Source organism: Anolis carolinensis, chromosome 1 (genome assembly GCF_035594765.1).
Source record: "Anolis carolinensis isolate JA03-04 chromosome 1, rAnoCar3.1.pri, whole genome shotgun sequence".
Classification (NCBI taxonomy): Eukaryota; Metazoa; Chordata; class Lepidosauria; order Squamata; family Dactyloidae; genus Anolis; species Anolis carolinensis.
In genome coordinates this window covers 261,266,051-261,283,241 of record NC_085841.1, presented here as the reverse complement: position 1 = coordinate 261,283,241, position 17,191 = coordinate 261,266,051, and the positions used below count along the sequence as shown (strand labels likewise).

General features: G+C 39.1%; 1 protein-coding gene across 2 annotated transcripts; it reads left to right on the top strand.

Annotated features, from left to right (window-relative positions):
- The first annotated feature begins 1,248 nt into the window (after window positions 1–1,248).
- On the top strand, window positions 1,249–12,677 carry gal (galanin and GMAP prepropeptide). Of its 2 annotated transcripts, XM_008108724.3 has the most exons (7): window positions 1,249–1,518; window positions 2,724–2,804; window positions 4,793–4,847; window positions 7,744–7,809; window positions 8,367–8,447; window positions 10,598–10,675; window positions 12,403–12,677. In XM_008108724.3, the coding sequence occupies exons 2-7, from the start codon at window positions 2,724–2,726 to the stop codon at window positions 12,462–12,464; spliced, it is 423 nt and encodes a 140-aa protein (XP_008106931.2). In that variant the 5' UTR covers window positions 1,249–1,518; the 3' UTR covers window positions 12,465–12,677. The 2 variants fall into 2 exon arrangements, with proteins under 2 accessions (XP_008106931.2, XP_008106933.2); XM_008108726.3 differs by lacking the exon at window positions 7,744–7,809 and having other exon boundaries at window positions 1,261–1,518.
- The last annotated feature ends 4,514 nt before the right edge of the window (window positions 12,678–17,191 follow it).

Sequence of the window (17,191 nt, the reverse complement as noted above, 5' to 3'; positions counted from 1 at the left end):
CTTTATTTACTGTCCTGATTTTAGAGTTTTTTAAAATACTGGTAGCCAGGTTTTTTCATTTTCACGGTTTCCTCCTTTCTGTTGAAATTTTCCATATGCTTGTGGATTTCAATGTATTCTCTGTGCAGCCTGACATGGTAATTGTTAGCGTGGCCCAGCATTTCTGTGTTCTCAAATAATATGCTGTGTCCACGGTTGGCTCATCAAGTGCTCTACTATGGTTGACTTCTCTGGTTGAGTTAGCCTGCAGTGCCTTTCCTGTTCCATGATTCGTGTTTGGGCAATGCTGCTGTGTTTGGTGGTCCCTATGGAGACTTGTCCACAGCTGCATGGCATACGGTAGACTCCTGCAGAGGTGAACATGAAAGCCACTACAGACTAATTCAACCAGAAAAGTCAGCCATAGCAACAATATTTGGCTACCAGTATTTTAAAAAACTCTAAAATCAGGACAGTAAATAAAGAACAGCACTCAGAAGACAGAGGAATTATAGACAGGAAACAATCAGGGCCAGCTAACACCTCCCAACCAAAGAATTCCCTCAGGCAAGAAACAGCCAGGCTTTGAATCTGTAAGGCCATTCAATGCTAATCAAGGTGGCCAATTGCACCATTCAAACTTGCCTCAAGCAGACAAGAGTTATTTCCACAGATTGATAAACCCCACTTTTCCTAGTTTCCAACAGACCTCACACCTCTGAGGATGCCTGCCATAGATGTGTGCGAAACGTCAGGAGGGAATGCTTCTGGAACATGGCCACACAGCCCGGAAAACTCACAGCAACCCATTTTCTGTCTTAATAATCAAACTGGGTGTGTTAACTACTTGGCTGATTTGAAATAATGATTTCTAATAAGGAAGCCTGTGTAGCACCTGAGAAAAGCATGAAGCATCTTCTGAGAGAGGCGCCTGGAAATCCTCCCTGCGCCCTGAGGCAAGAAGAAAAGTAAATCGCCACTGACAAGTCGAAGGAGTACCATAAGAGCCATAATAACGGGAGGAAAACGCCTCGTCCGGGGAGGCCCAGGTGCCTCCCTCCTCCCCAAAACAACAACAACAAAGAAGAAGAAGAAGTTCTGAAGTTGCAACGAAGGGGAGGAAGGCGGGAGGCGCTCTCCCTCCCTCTCCGCGTAATGAAAGGTAATTGCTCCGCCTGTTCTCCATCTGCAGCCCACATCTTGCCCGCCGCTAATTGAATCGCGCTCATTTTCGTCTTTTTTTCCTTTCTGTGTGTGTGCCCTTCCTCATGCCCTGCCTGAGCCACTTTGAGGCCGTGGGCGGCTCTCGCCCCTTGCTTCTCCCGGGGGGAAGGAGAGGCCAGCCCGGGCTCCATAAATACGCGGGGAAAGGCGAGGCTGGGCTGCCACTTCCCCGCCTCGCCGCCCTGAAAGGCATGCAGTGAACAGAGACCGCGAGAGACCCGCCGAGGACCGCCGCCGCCGCCCCATCTACCGCGCTCTCTTTCCAGCCGAGTCCAGCGAGGAGCGCCTCTCAGGGCCCAGCCTTCGCTCTCCAAGGTACATCTTTCCCCCTCTGGGAATCACTGGGTTGCTGTGAGTTTCCCGCGCTGTACGGCCATGTCCCAGAAGCATTCTCTCCTGACGTTTCGCCCAGGCATCCTCAGCGGTTGTGAGGTTTGTTTGAAACTAGACAAGTGGGGTTTATATATCTGTGGAATGACCAAGGTGGGAGAAAGAACTTCTGTCTGCTTGAGGCACGTGTGAATGTTGCAATTGATCACCTTGATTAGCATTGAACAGCCTTGCAGCTTCAAAGCTTGGCTGCTTCCTACTTTGTTGGGAGGTGGTTAGCTGTCCCTGATGGTTTCTTGTCTGAAATTCCCCAGTTTTTGAGTGTTGTTCATTATTTACTGTCCTGATTTCAGAGTTTCCAACAGACCTCACATCCTCTGAGGATGCCTGCCATAGATGTGGGCGAAGAGTCAGGAGATAATGCTTCTGGAACATGGACACACAGCCCGGAAAACTCACAGCAACCCATTCCCCCCTCTCTTTGCGTTTACAGGCGGCACCTGCACTGTGTAATCAATGCAGTTTGGCACCGGTTTTTTTGCACCCAGAACTCCAGTAACTCCAGTTCATTTCTTAAGCTGTTTCCTCCCCTCCTTGTCCCCATGAGGAAAAAATATATACAGTAGAGTCTCACTTATCCAACACTCACTTATCCAACATTCTGGATTATCCAACGCATTTTTGTAGTCAATGTTTTCAATGCATTGTGATATTTTGGTGATAAATTCGTAAATACAGTCATTACTACATAGCATTAATGTGTAATGAACTACTTTTTCTGTCAAATTTGTTGTATAACATGATGTTTTGGTGCTTAATTTGTAAAAATATTAACCTATTTTGATGTTTAATAGGCTTTTTCTTAATCTCTCCTTATTATCCAACATATTCACTTATCCAACGTTCTGCTGGCCCGTTTATGTTGGATAAGTGAGACTCTACTGTATACCCCAATGCAGGCATGGGCCAACTTTGGCCTTCCAGGTGTTTTGGACTTCTACTTGCACAATTCCAAACAGCCGGTAGGCTGTTTGGAATTGTGCAAGTTGAAGTCCAAAACACCTGGAAGGCCAAAGTTTGCTCACGCCTTCCTTAATCTCTACCCTCTCCTAAAAATGGAGGAGGAAAATGGGGAGGGAAAGAACACAGAGAGGCAACTGGGCATTAAATGGGTTTTGATCTGCTTTCAGATGCAGAGGTGGAGTAGCCTCCTGTTCGTCTCCTTAATCTTTAGCTTTGCCCTTTCTGAGAGTTTCGGGCTGGTTTTATCTGTAAGTACTCATTTCCATATCTGGTGTTTGCTTATTTTTCTACCTGTGAGTACAAGAATCAACATATAGCATCTGATTTGACAGAATGGGTGTTTGGTTTCATGTTGTTGTTATTATTTTTCTTTGGTTCTAAGACACACTTTCTTCTTATATAAACATATCTAAAAATGGGATGCCTCTTAGAATTGCTGCTGGTGGTGATAGTACTGAAATTAGGGTGTGTCTTACAGCCGATGGCATTTTACAATTGAAGAAATACGGTATTACTTTTTTCTAATATCAAGATATAATATGTTTCTTACACTAGACAATAGCTGTGAAAAAGGACAAAAAAGTACAGAATATAACGTTCAGGATAACAGAAATAGTACAAAAGACATTAAACAAAGTTATTATCAAGTTCTTACAAAAATAAAATCATTTGATTGTATTGTCAAAGGCTTTCATGTTCGGAATCACTGGGTTGCTGTGAGTTTTCTGGGCTGCATGGCCATCTTCCAGAAGCATTCTCTCCTAATGTTTTGCCCACATCTATGGCAGGCATCCTCAGAGGACATGAGGTCTGTTGGAAACTAGGCAAGTGAGGTGGGAGAAACTCCCACCCTAGACATGATTCCACAGATATGTAAACCTCACTTGCCTAGTTTTCAACAGACCTCACAACCTCTGAGGGTACCTGGCATAGATGTGGGCAAAACGTTAGGAGAAAATGTTTCTGGATAATGTTTCCCATACAAGCCTGAAAAACTCACAGCAATCCAAAATAATTTCAAATTATGGATGAATTTCTGTCATAAAAATCAGATGAGTACTTAGAGGCTCCATGGTGGTTTGTGGCAATCTTATCTAGTTCTCTCTTTCTGATATTGTTAATATTATTAATAATAATATATTTGTGTGTACATGCTTTTTTCTCTGGATCAGGACCCAAACCCACTCACAACCTTTCAAACAATACAATGCAATATGTAAATAATCAAAATAGTATTAAACATACAATTATTAAAACAAGTCAGTTAAAATTACATTAACGCAAATAAATAAAAATTGTTAAAAACAATGGAAACACCATGCAACGACGATATTACCTAGGCAGGTGGTAAATAAGTAGTTTATTGTACAGGAGAAACATTTAACATTGTATATTTCACTTGATGCACAACCTGAGTCTACAAAAACGTACTAGTAAGCTACCAACTTCATCCTCAGTTTCAAAGATGCTACAAGATTCCATTCGGTATTGATCCAGATTAATATGGCGATGTCTTTGAACAAAAAATAGTGTAAATCTTTTGACAATTTGACAGCAAACAAAAATTAAAATGCTTCCTAATAAGAAGTTAACTTAATAGAGCTTGGGGAGTTACTCTTTTCTAACTAGAGCTTACCCTGCTGCCTTGAGGATCCTGGAAGCTGTTGTCCTCAAAGTAACTTTTCCACATTCAGTAATTGCAAGTTGAGGCCAGTTCTGACTTTTAAACACGCTTCAATTCTAGAAATACAGTAATGGGATTTCAATCCAATTGAAATCAAGAGAGTCACTTCTGAATAGCTTAAACAACAAAAATTATGCTTCAAAAATGTGTTGATTTACTTCAGCTATTATAATGTACACATTTTACTGAAAATTCAATTTTACAGTTCAGTGGTACTGGGAATATTGCAAACGATATGATTATTAGATGGATTATACTACTACTACTACTACTACTACTACTACTAGGTCAAGGAAGAATGGGAACTTTTGGAAAGGTTCATTTTTTTAATCTACTACTTCCAAAATAGCCAAACAACACAATAAATGCCTATGCTGATTGTGGGACTTTGAGCATAGGATTAGAAATAGGGAGAGTTTATAAATGACACATAAAACCACAACTTTATACATGTATATTATGACATTGTTTCACTTCCTTAGCTGCTGTTTATATCTTTTAAAATTATATAGCAAATGCAATAATAATTGTTCACAATGTTCCCTTTATAAGGCTAAAGAGAAAAGAGGATGGACTATGAATAGCGCTGGCTATCTACTTGGCCCACGTAAGTTTATGTGTTTTATATTATTGAATATAATCTGAAATAACAGAGTGTTTCCAGAGCTCTTTGATATGAGCTGGAGTGCTCTAGAAATGCATAATGTTATTTATAATATCTCATACTAACTCTCATTGGCAACTGTGGAAGATAGTAAATACTAAATCACTCAGTTACTGGCCTCTCATATTTATTTTAACCTACTTACAGTGGAGTACTCTGAAAGAACAATTATTCTATTACCACACTTGAATTCTGAGAGTAAACCAATTTCATCTGAAAGGTCATTTTTCAGTTCTAAAGCAACACCATACCCAGATACATTAAACATACGTACTGATATCTCTCTGGACACGTTTATCAACTTTCCTGGAATCATTCATTACATTTCATATACAGGAGAAATATAATTCTCAAAAACAAGGTTTTTTCTGCTTCGGAGTGAATCTGCTTCTGTTTTCATTTGCTTTGTTTTCTGCTATTTAATAGTATGAATCGTGTGTTTTAGAACATACCCATTTCAGGTGTTAATGGTGCTATCAAGACCAGATTTTGAGGTCATAGTCTCTTTTGGTTGGAAGGCAATCAAATCCAATGGGACCGTGTTTGTCACATTTTGCAGTTGGTGAAGAAAATATATGGCTATCTAAAGAGGGAGACATCCATAAGACCATTCTGTACAACACTATAGAATATTTGCTGTTGAGTTCCACTGAAAGTACTGATATGAGACTTTTGCAATATAGTCTCATGGATATTGTTTTATGTAGGCATGTGTGCTTAACTATAAGAAAAACAGTTACCATACATGATCCAGCCATTTAGAATTTGTCAAGATTAAAGGCAAACTGATCTGGAGAGGAGGCTGAATTTAGATGTGAAAACCCTACCTGGAAAAATACAAGATTCAAGGTGTTTTCATGATAGCATATTTCTCTGAGGTTGAAACTATTCACTCACTTATTATTTCCTGGGTATCTGGGGAATATTTCCGGACAACGTTGCTCCCCTGTTTTCCACCAGGTGACAGTTCATTCTGTTGAGTGCTGGTTTATCATAATTTTTATTAATCATTTCAGATATGAACAGCTAAAATTCTACTGTCTCTGGTTTAGAAGCATAACTTGTGACACTATATAACAATGCTCCTGTGAATTACTTAGTGTATTCTTTTGCAATCCCCAGTTGGAAAAAACAATATCTCTGCAAAGGGCTTCTTGTGGTTTAAATTCCAACAAGTTCTGCAAGGAGTTGACCAAATTCATAAAGCATTACACACACATACACTTTTAAATTACAGCTCAACTTCCAACAGAGGTGAAAGAAGAATTTACAAATATTTAAGAATTGTTCTGTATAGTATCACTTCAGTTCAACAGAGCACATGACTGCTTTTATATCAGGAACACAGTATAGACATGAACTTGACAAAGCTTTCCTCTAGTCATTTCTGCAGGAAATCACCTCTAGTTTCAATAATCAAATGAGATGAGTTTAGTGGGGAGATGCTCTTTCACTTTCTCATTCTTTCATGGGGTTAATCAGAAATGACATAATCAATTTTGCAAGAAACTTTTCCAGACAGATTCTCCCAGTAGTACTGGCTGCTGTGAACTCTGCTTAAGAAAAGAGTGGCTACTCCCCTGGAGCAATACAAACTATGTCAGAAGTAATGGCCATTTCCTGGGAAAGCGATGTTCCCATAGCCCAGCTGGAAAAAGGACCTATTACATATCATTCAGCAGTGAATCAAACTAGCATTTGGATAATTATAACAAATGACACCCATACCCATACACTAGGAATGGAAAAAATATTTACAATTATTAAGTTGGGTCAAAAAAAGGTTTTCTGAATGTCAAGAATTCTTATGGAAAATAATAACAGACCAATGAAAGTGTTGCACTATTTTCTCCTCATGTCTGAACATCCTAAAGTATTACAGAGGAATTATTCTGCAGAGAAAAAACTTGTTTTTGGAGTACAAAAGCCTGGTTTCTAGACTGGAAATGGGTTTTCTGTGCAACCCCCCCCCCCCTCGCGTTTCCTGCATGGGAAACCTTTTTTCAACTCAGAAAACAGGATTTCTGTACAGAAATGCCATTTGTTTTTCTGTCAGAATATTTCCTTTGCATTATGCTAGTTTGCTCACCGTTTTGTCATTGCATATGAGGATAAAATGCATCTGTGCCACATTCCTACTTTTTGAACCCCTTAACTGGCACTGGGGGATTCTTTCTGGGGTACTTCTGAGATATTGACTGTGGTCTAAAAAACTGGTGGTGGAGGAAAACAGCTCTCTGTCCTCCATAGCTGCCCTATCAATGAATTCGGATGCATTTAGCTATTCTCACATATGTAACATCTCATGAATAGACCAATGTATTACCATCGGTTCTGAAGTGGAACATATTTGAAGAAGCAATCTTTAATGGTTTCTTAAAAATAATCTTTGTTTAAAGTTCAGGTTACCAATAAGAAAATGTCATAATAGACTTCCCTATGTATATATCCTTTAATAAATTGCACCTATTCAAATGCTTAACTAAACTGTACTTATTTAAATAAAATTCAGAGAATTAAACCTCACATATGCTAAAGACGTATTCGGAACGGCTGTTCAGTAAGTATTTTAGTTATGGTAATCATATAGCATAGAAATAATTTTAGGGGCTTAAAATGGGAGAAGTCCTTGCTTATAAAAATCAAAGTAACATGTATTAAGAACAAAACATCCAAATACATCTATTTTGAATGTTTTCAGTGTTCTGTATGTATAACTTCAAGTGGATTGTGACCGAAGAGACTGTGTGTACAGTCAAATATCCAAACCATGCGAAGGAGACCTACTTATCAAATTCCGTTTTCTCTAAGGTTGGATAATAGCCATCATCTGTTTCAGGTCGTATTGAACAGCTCCTCAAGGAAATGCCCAGTACAAGGGGGAAAGAAGAGCCACCTGGGGAATGTAAGATGGCTTTCGTAGGTTATTCGTGTAAACTAACTTAGTTTGCTGTCAATGCAAACTATCCGACAGCGTGCTCCTTAAATTCAACACTACACCATTTTCTGAATTGGACACAATGGGCCCAGGACTGCACATTTGTGCATCCTAGTAAAATACGTTCCCCTTAAAACCCATGACCTTTTAGGAATGGACAAACAAGACATTGTACAGGCAATGCCTTTATTTAATTCAGTGCAAATGACTCAGTTCTCTCACTGGATTGAGCCAGTGGTCAGAGCCATTAAAACAACAGGTGTTAAAGTACAATATCATGCAATGTGACTATGTGCTAGTGCTGGTGTAATTGTATATCAGTCAGGTGTGTTGGTTTAAAGGTGGTGTGAGAGTTTCAGTGAAATGCTTTTCTTGTTGTCGTTGGTGCGTTCACTGTGCATCATTTCATCACAAGTGTCCATGATGTCCTTGTTAAAAACAAAAACCCTTTTTACTTGGTGTGGTGACATGTATTAGTCTCTATGTATTCTAGGGTAAGAAATCTTCTCTCATTTTATCAATAGATGCAATAGACAGAGTTTTTAATGACAAGCATGGTTTAGCTGGCAAACGTGACATACAGCCCGAAGAAAATATAAAAGCAGGTAAGGAAATTGTCTCCTTTTAGTGTGTGATACAGTAGAGTCTCACTTATCCAAGCCAAACAGGCCGGCAGAACCTTGTATAAGCGAATATCTTGGATAATAAGGAGGGATTAAGGAAAAGCGTGTTAAACATCAAATTAGGTTATGATTTTACAAATTAAGCACCAAAACATCATGTTATACAACAAATTTGACAGAAAAAGTAGTTCAATACGCAGCAATGTTAAGTTGTAATTACTGTATTTATGAATTTAGCTCCAAAATATCATGATATATTGAAAACATTGACTACAAAAATTCCTTGGATAATCCAGAACCTTGGATAAGCGAGTCTTGGATAAGTGAGACTTTACTGTATTTGAAAAGCTGCTCATAAAACACCTTTATGGTTTCTAAAGAGAGCCTCTCCTCCAAATTCTCCAAGGAACAAGTTATTTGGTAGTCTAAATATTCCAGCATCAATAAACAATCAACTCATGTAGGGTTTGTGTCGCCCCATTTTAAGATATAGTATCTGGAATGTCCCTTCCGCTACTATTAGCTCCCATAAGCAAGCCAAATAAAGACTAGAAAACTTTATTTGGCATAAGCTTTTGTAAATGTTTGTCATCCAAGAGAAGAAGACACTGAACACTGGCACTTTCCCCTTCTGATAATGAGCCTGGAATAAGTACCACCTTATGTTCTAAATTCCCAATCTTACTAATCATTTGTAAATCAAAGATAAATAGAAGACAGTGCCTACTGTTTTGCCTTCTGATGGTGCTTGGAGATTTTCCCTCCAAACTCCATATGCTTTCCTCAAACTTATCATACCAGCTTAATTCAAGCATTAAATTTTGTTCATATAAAACCTTATCAGCATCCCACAATGAAGCTGACTGAGTGGAGAGTTTATTCAGATAGTCACATCTGGTGTGTATATCGAGGCATTTGTGAAAGCTCTCCTGGATTTTCTTCTTAAAGTCGTCTTTTCTTTCTCAAAGCTCATGTGCACAGTTCCCTGGCCTAGAGCAAGACTAAAAGACATGGCTCCATGGATAAGGTGTTATACCAAATCTTTACATAAAGAAATCTGTAGTGTGTTGGAGCAAGCCTCTCCTTTTTTCCTTCCAAAGGCATTGGGAGAGGAGGCTGAGCATAATGTTTTATCTTCTATGTTGTAGGCCCTTGGTCTTTGCTGAGGTTTGGCTCCAGGACCCCCATGGATACCCAAATTCATGGATCTTAAAGTCATGTTATATATAATGCTGTTGCAAAATAGTGTCCTTTAGATAAAATGTCAAAATCAAGATTTGTTTTTTTGAATTTTAAAAAACTACTTTCAAGTGATGAATGGTTGAATCTGCATATGCAGAATTCATTAATACAAAGGGCCGACTATATAAATAAGTGCAGCAAGGCAAAGAGAAATCTTAACCATGTCTATTTGAGATATTTCACATCTTTCTGTGCCTATTTAAGCTCTGCATTACTACATATTTGGTGGATGGATGATGTGCTCACTATTGCCAGTCTCATTTTGAAACTCTTCAAGTTTGTTTCAGGTAGCCAAGATTAGGAGTCACGAAATTCAATACAATGAGGCCAGAATTCTAGTACTTACTGATTATACCTGGAGTGTTTTAGGCTTCTGTAATGTTTAGGGGTAAAGTTCCTCCTCCCTTACTATCTCAGGGTTTCTTTCTACCAGCATAGTTCTCATAACCTTTGATGTGTCTTTGTCGCTAAGAATTTAATGGAATTTATGATAATCAGAAAACAATCACATGTAGGTGTTTTAATACAATTTCTGAGACATTGATATCTGAAGAGTCTAAATATTTTTAAACCATGATTTTAAAATTGATTGTTTTATATTTGTTACAAATATATTTTTGTACAAATATATACAAATACAAATTATATATAAAAATATATATTTGTTCCAGTAATTTTTTTTTTCACTTGTAGAATCATAGAATCATAGAGCTGGAAGAGACCTCATGGGCCATCCAGGCACACGACTCTTTTTAAAAAGTGATGCCACTGCTACTGTTTTTCCTCCCCATCGGAATATTTACATATGCTATCATTGTAGGATCTTCCTCCCCTCTCCTAATATTCTCATTGTAACCAAAATCCAGTAATTCCGTATGACTATTTTCCAGGTTTTTTTGGAAGACCATTAACTGATGCCAATATTATGCATACAATTATTGAATTTTTGACCTACTTACATCTTAAAGGTAAGCAGACTTCTCTTTTTCACTTGAATTATCTAGTTTTCTTTGTTACCTGCACTGTCTGTGTCATAGAAATCCAAAGGTCTCACCGATAGTCAGCAGAAGGGATAATCCGGAATCGAAGTCAGTCAGTCCAGCGTCAATCCAGTGCGAGTAGATATTGCCCGTCAAAAAGACGACGGAAGTCCAAGCTATCTGACCATTCATACCTTCTTTAAATCACTCCACATCTGCATACATGGGTTTGTAGAAACACATAAACATATTTTGGAGGGGGGACAAATCAAGAAAACACCCCAATGAGGATTGATTTAATATAGATGACTAATGGAAGAGAAGCACAGATCCTGTAAGAGGGCATAGCAGTCTGTCCGGCATATTGAACAGGCATACTTCTTACTACAACTTTTAGTTAAAGGTCTCTTTTGGAGGGATGGAGGGAAGAAATAGTATAATGGGGAACAATTGTTGTAGGCACTCTTCAAAAGTGAATGTGTTTATGTATACATATATGTGTAGATTTTGGGAGAGAGGGAGGGAGGGGAAGCAATCATACCAATGCATTGTCTCTGATCTTGATTAAAAATGTAATTTCTGTAATATGATTGTAAAAATAAAAACTTCTGATATTGAAGGTTCCATTAGTTCTCAAATATATATCTATATACTGTGTAGTGTAGTTTATACAGGAGAATAACTGCAATTAATTATTATGACTTGGCGTGGACTCTGAGGTCCACCAGGGAGGCCCTCCTCTCAGTCCCACCACCTTCACAAGTACGGTTGGTGGGGACAAAGAAGAAGGCCTTCTTGGTGGTGGCCCCCTGGCTCTGGAACGCCCTCCCGAGGGAAATTAGGCTAGCCCCCACCTTCCGATGTTTTTGGTCCAGCCTAAAAACTTGGCTCTTTAACCAAGCTTTCCAATAGGTATAGAGCCATTGGTTCTCAACAAAAGCACTTTATATGACTGGTTGGTTGTTATTCATTTTATGTCTATATTTACCATAACGTTTTATCGATGTCTATTTTAGGGTTGATTGATGTTATTGTGGTATTGTTTTATGTATTGATGGTGTAAAGTATGTTTTCCTTTGATATCGATGTATCTGTATTTAATGCACCATATGTATTGTTCATTATGAGTGCATGTAAGCCGCTCCAAGTTCCTTTTGGGAGATGGTGGCGGGGTAGAAACAAAGTTGTTTATTATTATTATTATCATTATTATTATTATTATTAATTTCAGTGGGAGACCTTTGCTATGTCTGCATATTACACTGCAGTATGATTGATTAATGGTTTGAATGTGGCTATGAACAGGGCTCCCACCTAAGCCCAGGGCCACTATGTTACAGAGGTGAATGTGTACCCAGATGAAGCCTATTGAGAACAAGAAGAAACAACTGTATGTGGGATGTTGTAGTGTGAAACATGAACTCTTTTAAGTTCTTATCATTTAAGTCTTGAGCAATGTCTATAACCATGTGTATTTGCAAGTCAACCACAAAAATGTGTTTTTTCTTTATTTTCTAGGGAAAATATGAGAGAGAAAAAATATTTGACCTTGTATATGAATTAGTATCAAAAATATTGTTATTGTTATTGTATTCATTATTTTGAAATGACTGGGCGATTCTTGATTTTATTGCTCAGCTCCTGTGTTTTCCTCTCCACCCCCCACCCCATGTGTTTGTGGATGTATACACATACATTTTTGTTTGTTTTTGCAGAAGCTGGAGCTCTTGATAACATACCTACAACAGTTTCTTCAGAAGAGACAGATCAATCTTGAAAGAGAATGTATATATCCTGTGTTATAAATTGCCTAATCAGAGCTTTGAACAAGACAAGATGATATTCACGATTTACATTTACCTTACATTTACGCTTCTTGTGATCACTTTCCTTTTGTCTGTTTTCCCCTGGTAATGTTATATTGTAAGGGTTTTTTTTGCTTGATAAAAAATACTGTAGATAAATGACACAATAAAAAATAGCAGCTGCATCTTGTTTCGTCTTTATTAGAACACTTTGACATTTATGTATAAAGCTATAACAAGGATGTCACTACTCTTTTACAGAATGAGTGGGACAATAGGGAAATTCATGTCATACAACACAAAAGAAATCTCTTTGGGTTTAAAACAAAAGCACATGTGTAACTAATGCCCCAAAACTATGTCTATCCTTCAGAATCTCTACCCCAAAACTTTCAACAAAATCCATCTTGAAGAGCAGCTGTCTCCTAGAAATTATTTTCAGCCATACACTTATCTTTTATAGTAACAGGTATCTGCCTGGCATCCTATGTATGTGCAATTCAGCACCTTCACCTGCTACAATGTCCTACTTGAGCTGTCTACAGGAAGGGCACTCCTTCTCATAGACATTCATTGGCCAGTGGTGGTTGCGGGTCAATGGGCTCTATTTTTGCAGCCAGCTCTAGAAAATAATAGGCATCCTCTTGAGCAGAGTTTCTCAGACTCTGCTCCTCCAGATGTTTTGGATTTTGGACTTCAGCTCCCATAATTACTAACAGCTGGTAACACTGCTCTTGAGCTTCCCATGAATCCCCCAGAGATCCAGGAAGATGATGTTTTATTACTGATGCTGGTTGCAGGAATGGGGCCCATTGGCTGCCTGGCTCCTCCCTGGCTTCTTCATTGCTCTGAAGAGCGGCAGTCAGCCCAGGACACAGTGTCTGGGAAGGGGAGGATGTGTATGTGCTTTTTTGTCATGGCAAATGGAGGAATTCAGCACCTCCACCTGCTACAACATCCCACTTGAGCTACCTGCCTTCAACTACTTCACCTACTGGTGAAGTGTACTTGGCACACTTCACCAGGAGGATGCAGGAGCATATGGCCTGCAGGATGTGGCCTGCACGCAAGTCCCTGAAAAACCTGATATCTGGTAGCTTAACCCTTTTGAGTAGAAGACTTAATTGTGGCACAGAAGCTGCAGGCCCAGTTGGTGCTGACTTGGAGGGCAGGAAGCAATAGTTACCTCCACTCCAGTAACTCAAAAGTAATTGGGACCAGAGTCACAGTGTAGAAGAAGAAGCTAAATCTCCTTCTTTTCCCTTTTCAGTGACTTAGAAATAGCTGAGCTGGTAGCTGTTTTTGTTTTGTTAATGGTGTCATGGAAGCAGCCTTTTGGTGTATGAGGAAAGGAGTCTACAGATTCACACCCTCTGTCATCAATATAGTGGCATTTTCTATAAGGCACTGAGATTCCTCTGTCCCTGCCTCCCCACACCCCATATGAGCATGTATACAAGTTGTGCTTATGTTTACCCTCCCTCCAACAATTAGGGCTGCCCTTGCGCTGTGCCCTTTAATAAGCTGTTCAGCCTATGTTGCTACCGATTCCTTTTTGTGTGTGTAGGTGATGCAAGATATTGTACTCCATTATTACACAGGTCTACGCAATTGAGAGTCATAACTACAAGGGTTCTTCAAAACGTTTTCATATTTTAACTCTATTAAGAATTTCAAAAACAAATTACTCCCTTGCGATGCATTTTCCCCAGTGTCATAGCAACTTTTTTAATGCCATTGGCCCAAAATGCTGCTTTCATGTCATCATGACATGAAAATCTCTCCCTTAAAGCTTCCTTGAGCTGCCCAAAAAGGTGGGAATCAGATGGCACTAAATCCCAACTTATCATAAGAGAGATAGAACTTTATCCCCATAGTGAGCGCACGTGCAGAGATAAATTTGTGCTCCTGGCACACCTGCTCACAAAAAGTGTTTGACAGAATGCTGTTCCTTATTGATGCAATTTATAGTGTTTGCAGCTTTACCACAGAGTGACAACTCTAACTGCAAGGTCAGTCGGCTTGCCAGGCAGACTACTCACATGAACTCTGAGACACAACCAGTTACTACCTGTCCTGCCCCCACTGTTTCCAACAAAAATATAAAAATGTGGAAATGTTGTAAAGACCCCTTGTAAAATGTATGCTGGTTTTGCAGGTATTTGGCATTCTAAATCCAAAAATGACTTTTCATTATATAAAGCTTTTTCACAACTTCCTTTGACACTTTTATGCAGTAATATGTTACTAAATAAAATTAGTTTTGAAACAATAATGACATTTGTTAAAGAATTGTGTATGATATTACATTTTTGTTGTACTTTTTGGATCTAGCATCAAAATGCACTAAAATAGGAGGTTTTTTCATCACGACCTTGTGCTATTGTTCACTTCCATCCAGTAGTTTTAGCTCTAATCATTCCCTTTCCTTTTACCCAGACGGTTGGCAACTTGACTAAAATGTCATTTAAAAAACAACTTCAGAGATTACTTGTACTAATATATTGTAGCAAAAAAAAAAACAACCCAGGAACAACCTCTTTGGAGACTAAAATAATAATTAATTGAATTATGTGCACACACACAAGCAATATCAGGTGGAGAGAAATTAGGCTTGTAGATCGTGATGCCAGAATGGGGAAGGGATGGCTCTGCAGAACCACAGAAGGGAATTAATAGATTTGTGACATATCTATTCACGCACATCTGAAACTAATATGAGCTGAACCACCCACACATAATAGTAGGCACAGGTGATAATAGTATTTCTGCTGGGGATATATGTAGAGAAAGTGGTGATAAGGGATTTGCAATTGGAATGTAATTGAACAGTCCTATCCATTCCTTCACTACTTTAATATATTTAACATGCTTTTCCATCCAAACAAGCTCTTAATGACGTTCCCATCCCCCAATGCGAAAGAGGCTATTGGCAGGGCTAACCCTTCTGTTAGGCAAGATGTAATGCCTTCCCCGGGTGACAGAGAGCAAGAGGGTCCTAGGATGTGTGTTGGCTATGGCAAATATTGTAGGTGGGAAGCATCTATTCCTCCCCCAGCACTAGATATCTCTGTGGGTCACTGTGAAAGGAACAGTCCACATGTGGTTCCACAGAGCCATCTAGGGACCAAATGCCTGTTTCTTTTCCTTTCATGCTAGATCTACACTGCCATATAGTCCAGATTATCTGCTTTGAACTCAATTATATGAGTCTATACTGTTATATTAAAGCAAATTGTATTGTTTTAATTTATTTCTGTAAACCGCTCAGAGCCAAATTGGGAGTAGCAGTGTACAAGTCCAATAAATAAATAAATAAATATAATCCAGTTCAAAGCGGATAATTTGGGTTTTATATGGCAGTGTAGATGGGGACTCAAAGCCAACTATTTGGGCCATCTAAATGTGTGGAGCACATTTGTTGTGCCTGGTGCTGCTCTCAACACTTAGGTGGCAAGAGAACTCAAGATACCAGAGACTGAGCACTAATTTGATATGTATTTTGCAAAACAGAAGCCCTTGAACCCTGAATATTAAGGAAATTGGGGTGTCTACTAAGAGTCATATGTTGGATGTCTGTGTAACAATAAGTGTAATAAGAAGAGTGTCCTGTGTTAGAAGCCTGTGTTAGCTGCCTGCTCATTTTACTGTATTAAGAATTCTGAGATTATGACACTTAAGGATGTGTAAGTGGAGCGTTGGTGATAAATCCACCTATTTGGACTCTACCTTTGTTCAGGAGTTGGGATCCCAGTAACCAGACGGTGATGAAAGGGACCTCCAAGGGCATGTACGTTAGCTGACCAATAGCAGAGAATACTCAATTCCTCAGTCTAAGGCAGTGGTTCCCAACCTTTGGGCCTCCAGGTGTCTTGGACTTCAGATCCCACAGTTCCTAACTACTGGTAAGATGGCTTGGATTTCTGGGAGTTGAAATCCAAAACACTTGGAGGCCCAAAGGTTGGGAACCACTGGTCTAAGGGATGGAGCGGGGAACCTTGTTTATTTCACCTAGGTACCATTACACATATTGGCATATAATATGCCACAAAATAGCAACATGTAGGTATGAAAATATGCATGAGAGTATAAACTGATTTTGTGGCCTGAAAAAAAACAGATGATAGCTATGGGTACTTTCTTGTTACTGGCCAGCTGATTTAGGCTGCTTGACATTTCTTGGATGATTTTAAGAAATTTAATTTCAACAAATCTCGTTTCTTTGTCAATTGTTGGGTGATCATCTTTCAGATGATACAAATATTGCCTAGGGAGTGGAGGCACTGTTATGGCAACATAGGGAAAGTGAGTGCAAGTGCTGCAGCAGTGCAGGAAAGCAGCAAAATCGGTCTCTGTCAAGAGATAAAGTGCCCAGCCACTTCCCAAGTTACTCAGGAGGAGTTGACAGTACAGCTTTATGTCTTGTTGGAGACAGATTTTGCTTCTGCCACAACCTGCAGCCATTACATCCATTCCAAATGAAGAACTTCAGGTCCAAGTAAGTCACCAAAAGGATCCTGGGCACATGATCATTATTCCAGTGCCACTTCAAGAAATGCAGAACCATAATAATGACTAAGAAAAGTGCATTCAAACAGTCAATTGAAAGAAAGGCTTCCATTTGCTATTTCCCATTGTAGTCATATATGCCCTCTTAAAAACCTTTTCATAGTTCTGGGAATTCTTGCTGGGCAATGTG

Coding starts and splice junctions, on each gene's coding strand:
- gal (XM_008108724.3), top strand. CDS start 2,724: ATGCAGAGGTGGAGTAGCCTCCTGTTCGTCTCCTTAATCTTTAGCTTT. Junction 7,810..8,366: donor AGAAGAGCCACCTGGGGAAT/GTAAGATGGCTT, acceptor TTTTATCAATAG/ATGCAATAGACAGAGTTTTT. Junction 10,676..12,402: donor GACCTACTTACATCTTAAAG/GTAAGCAGACTT, acceptor TTGTTTTTGCAG/AAGCTGGAGCTCTTGATAAC.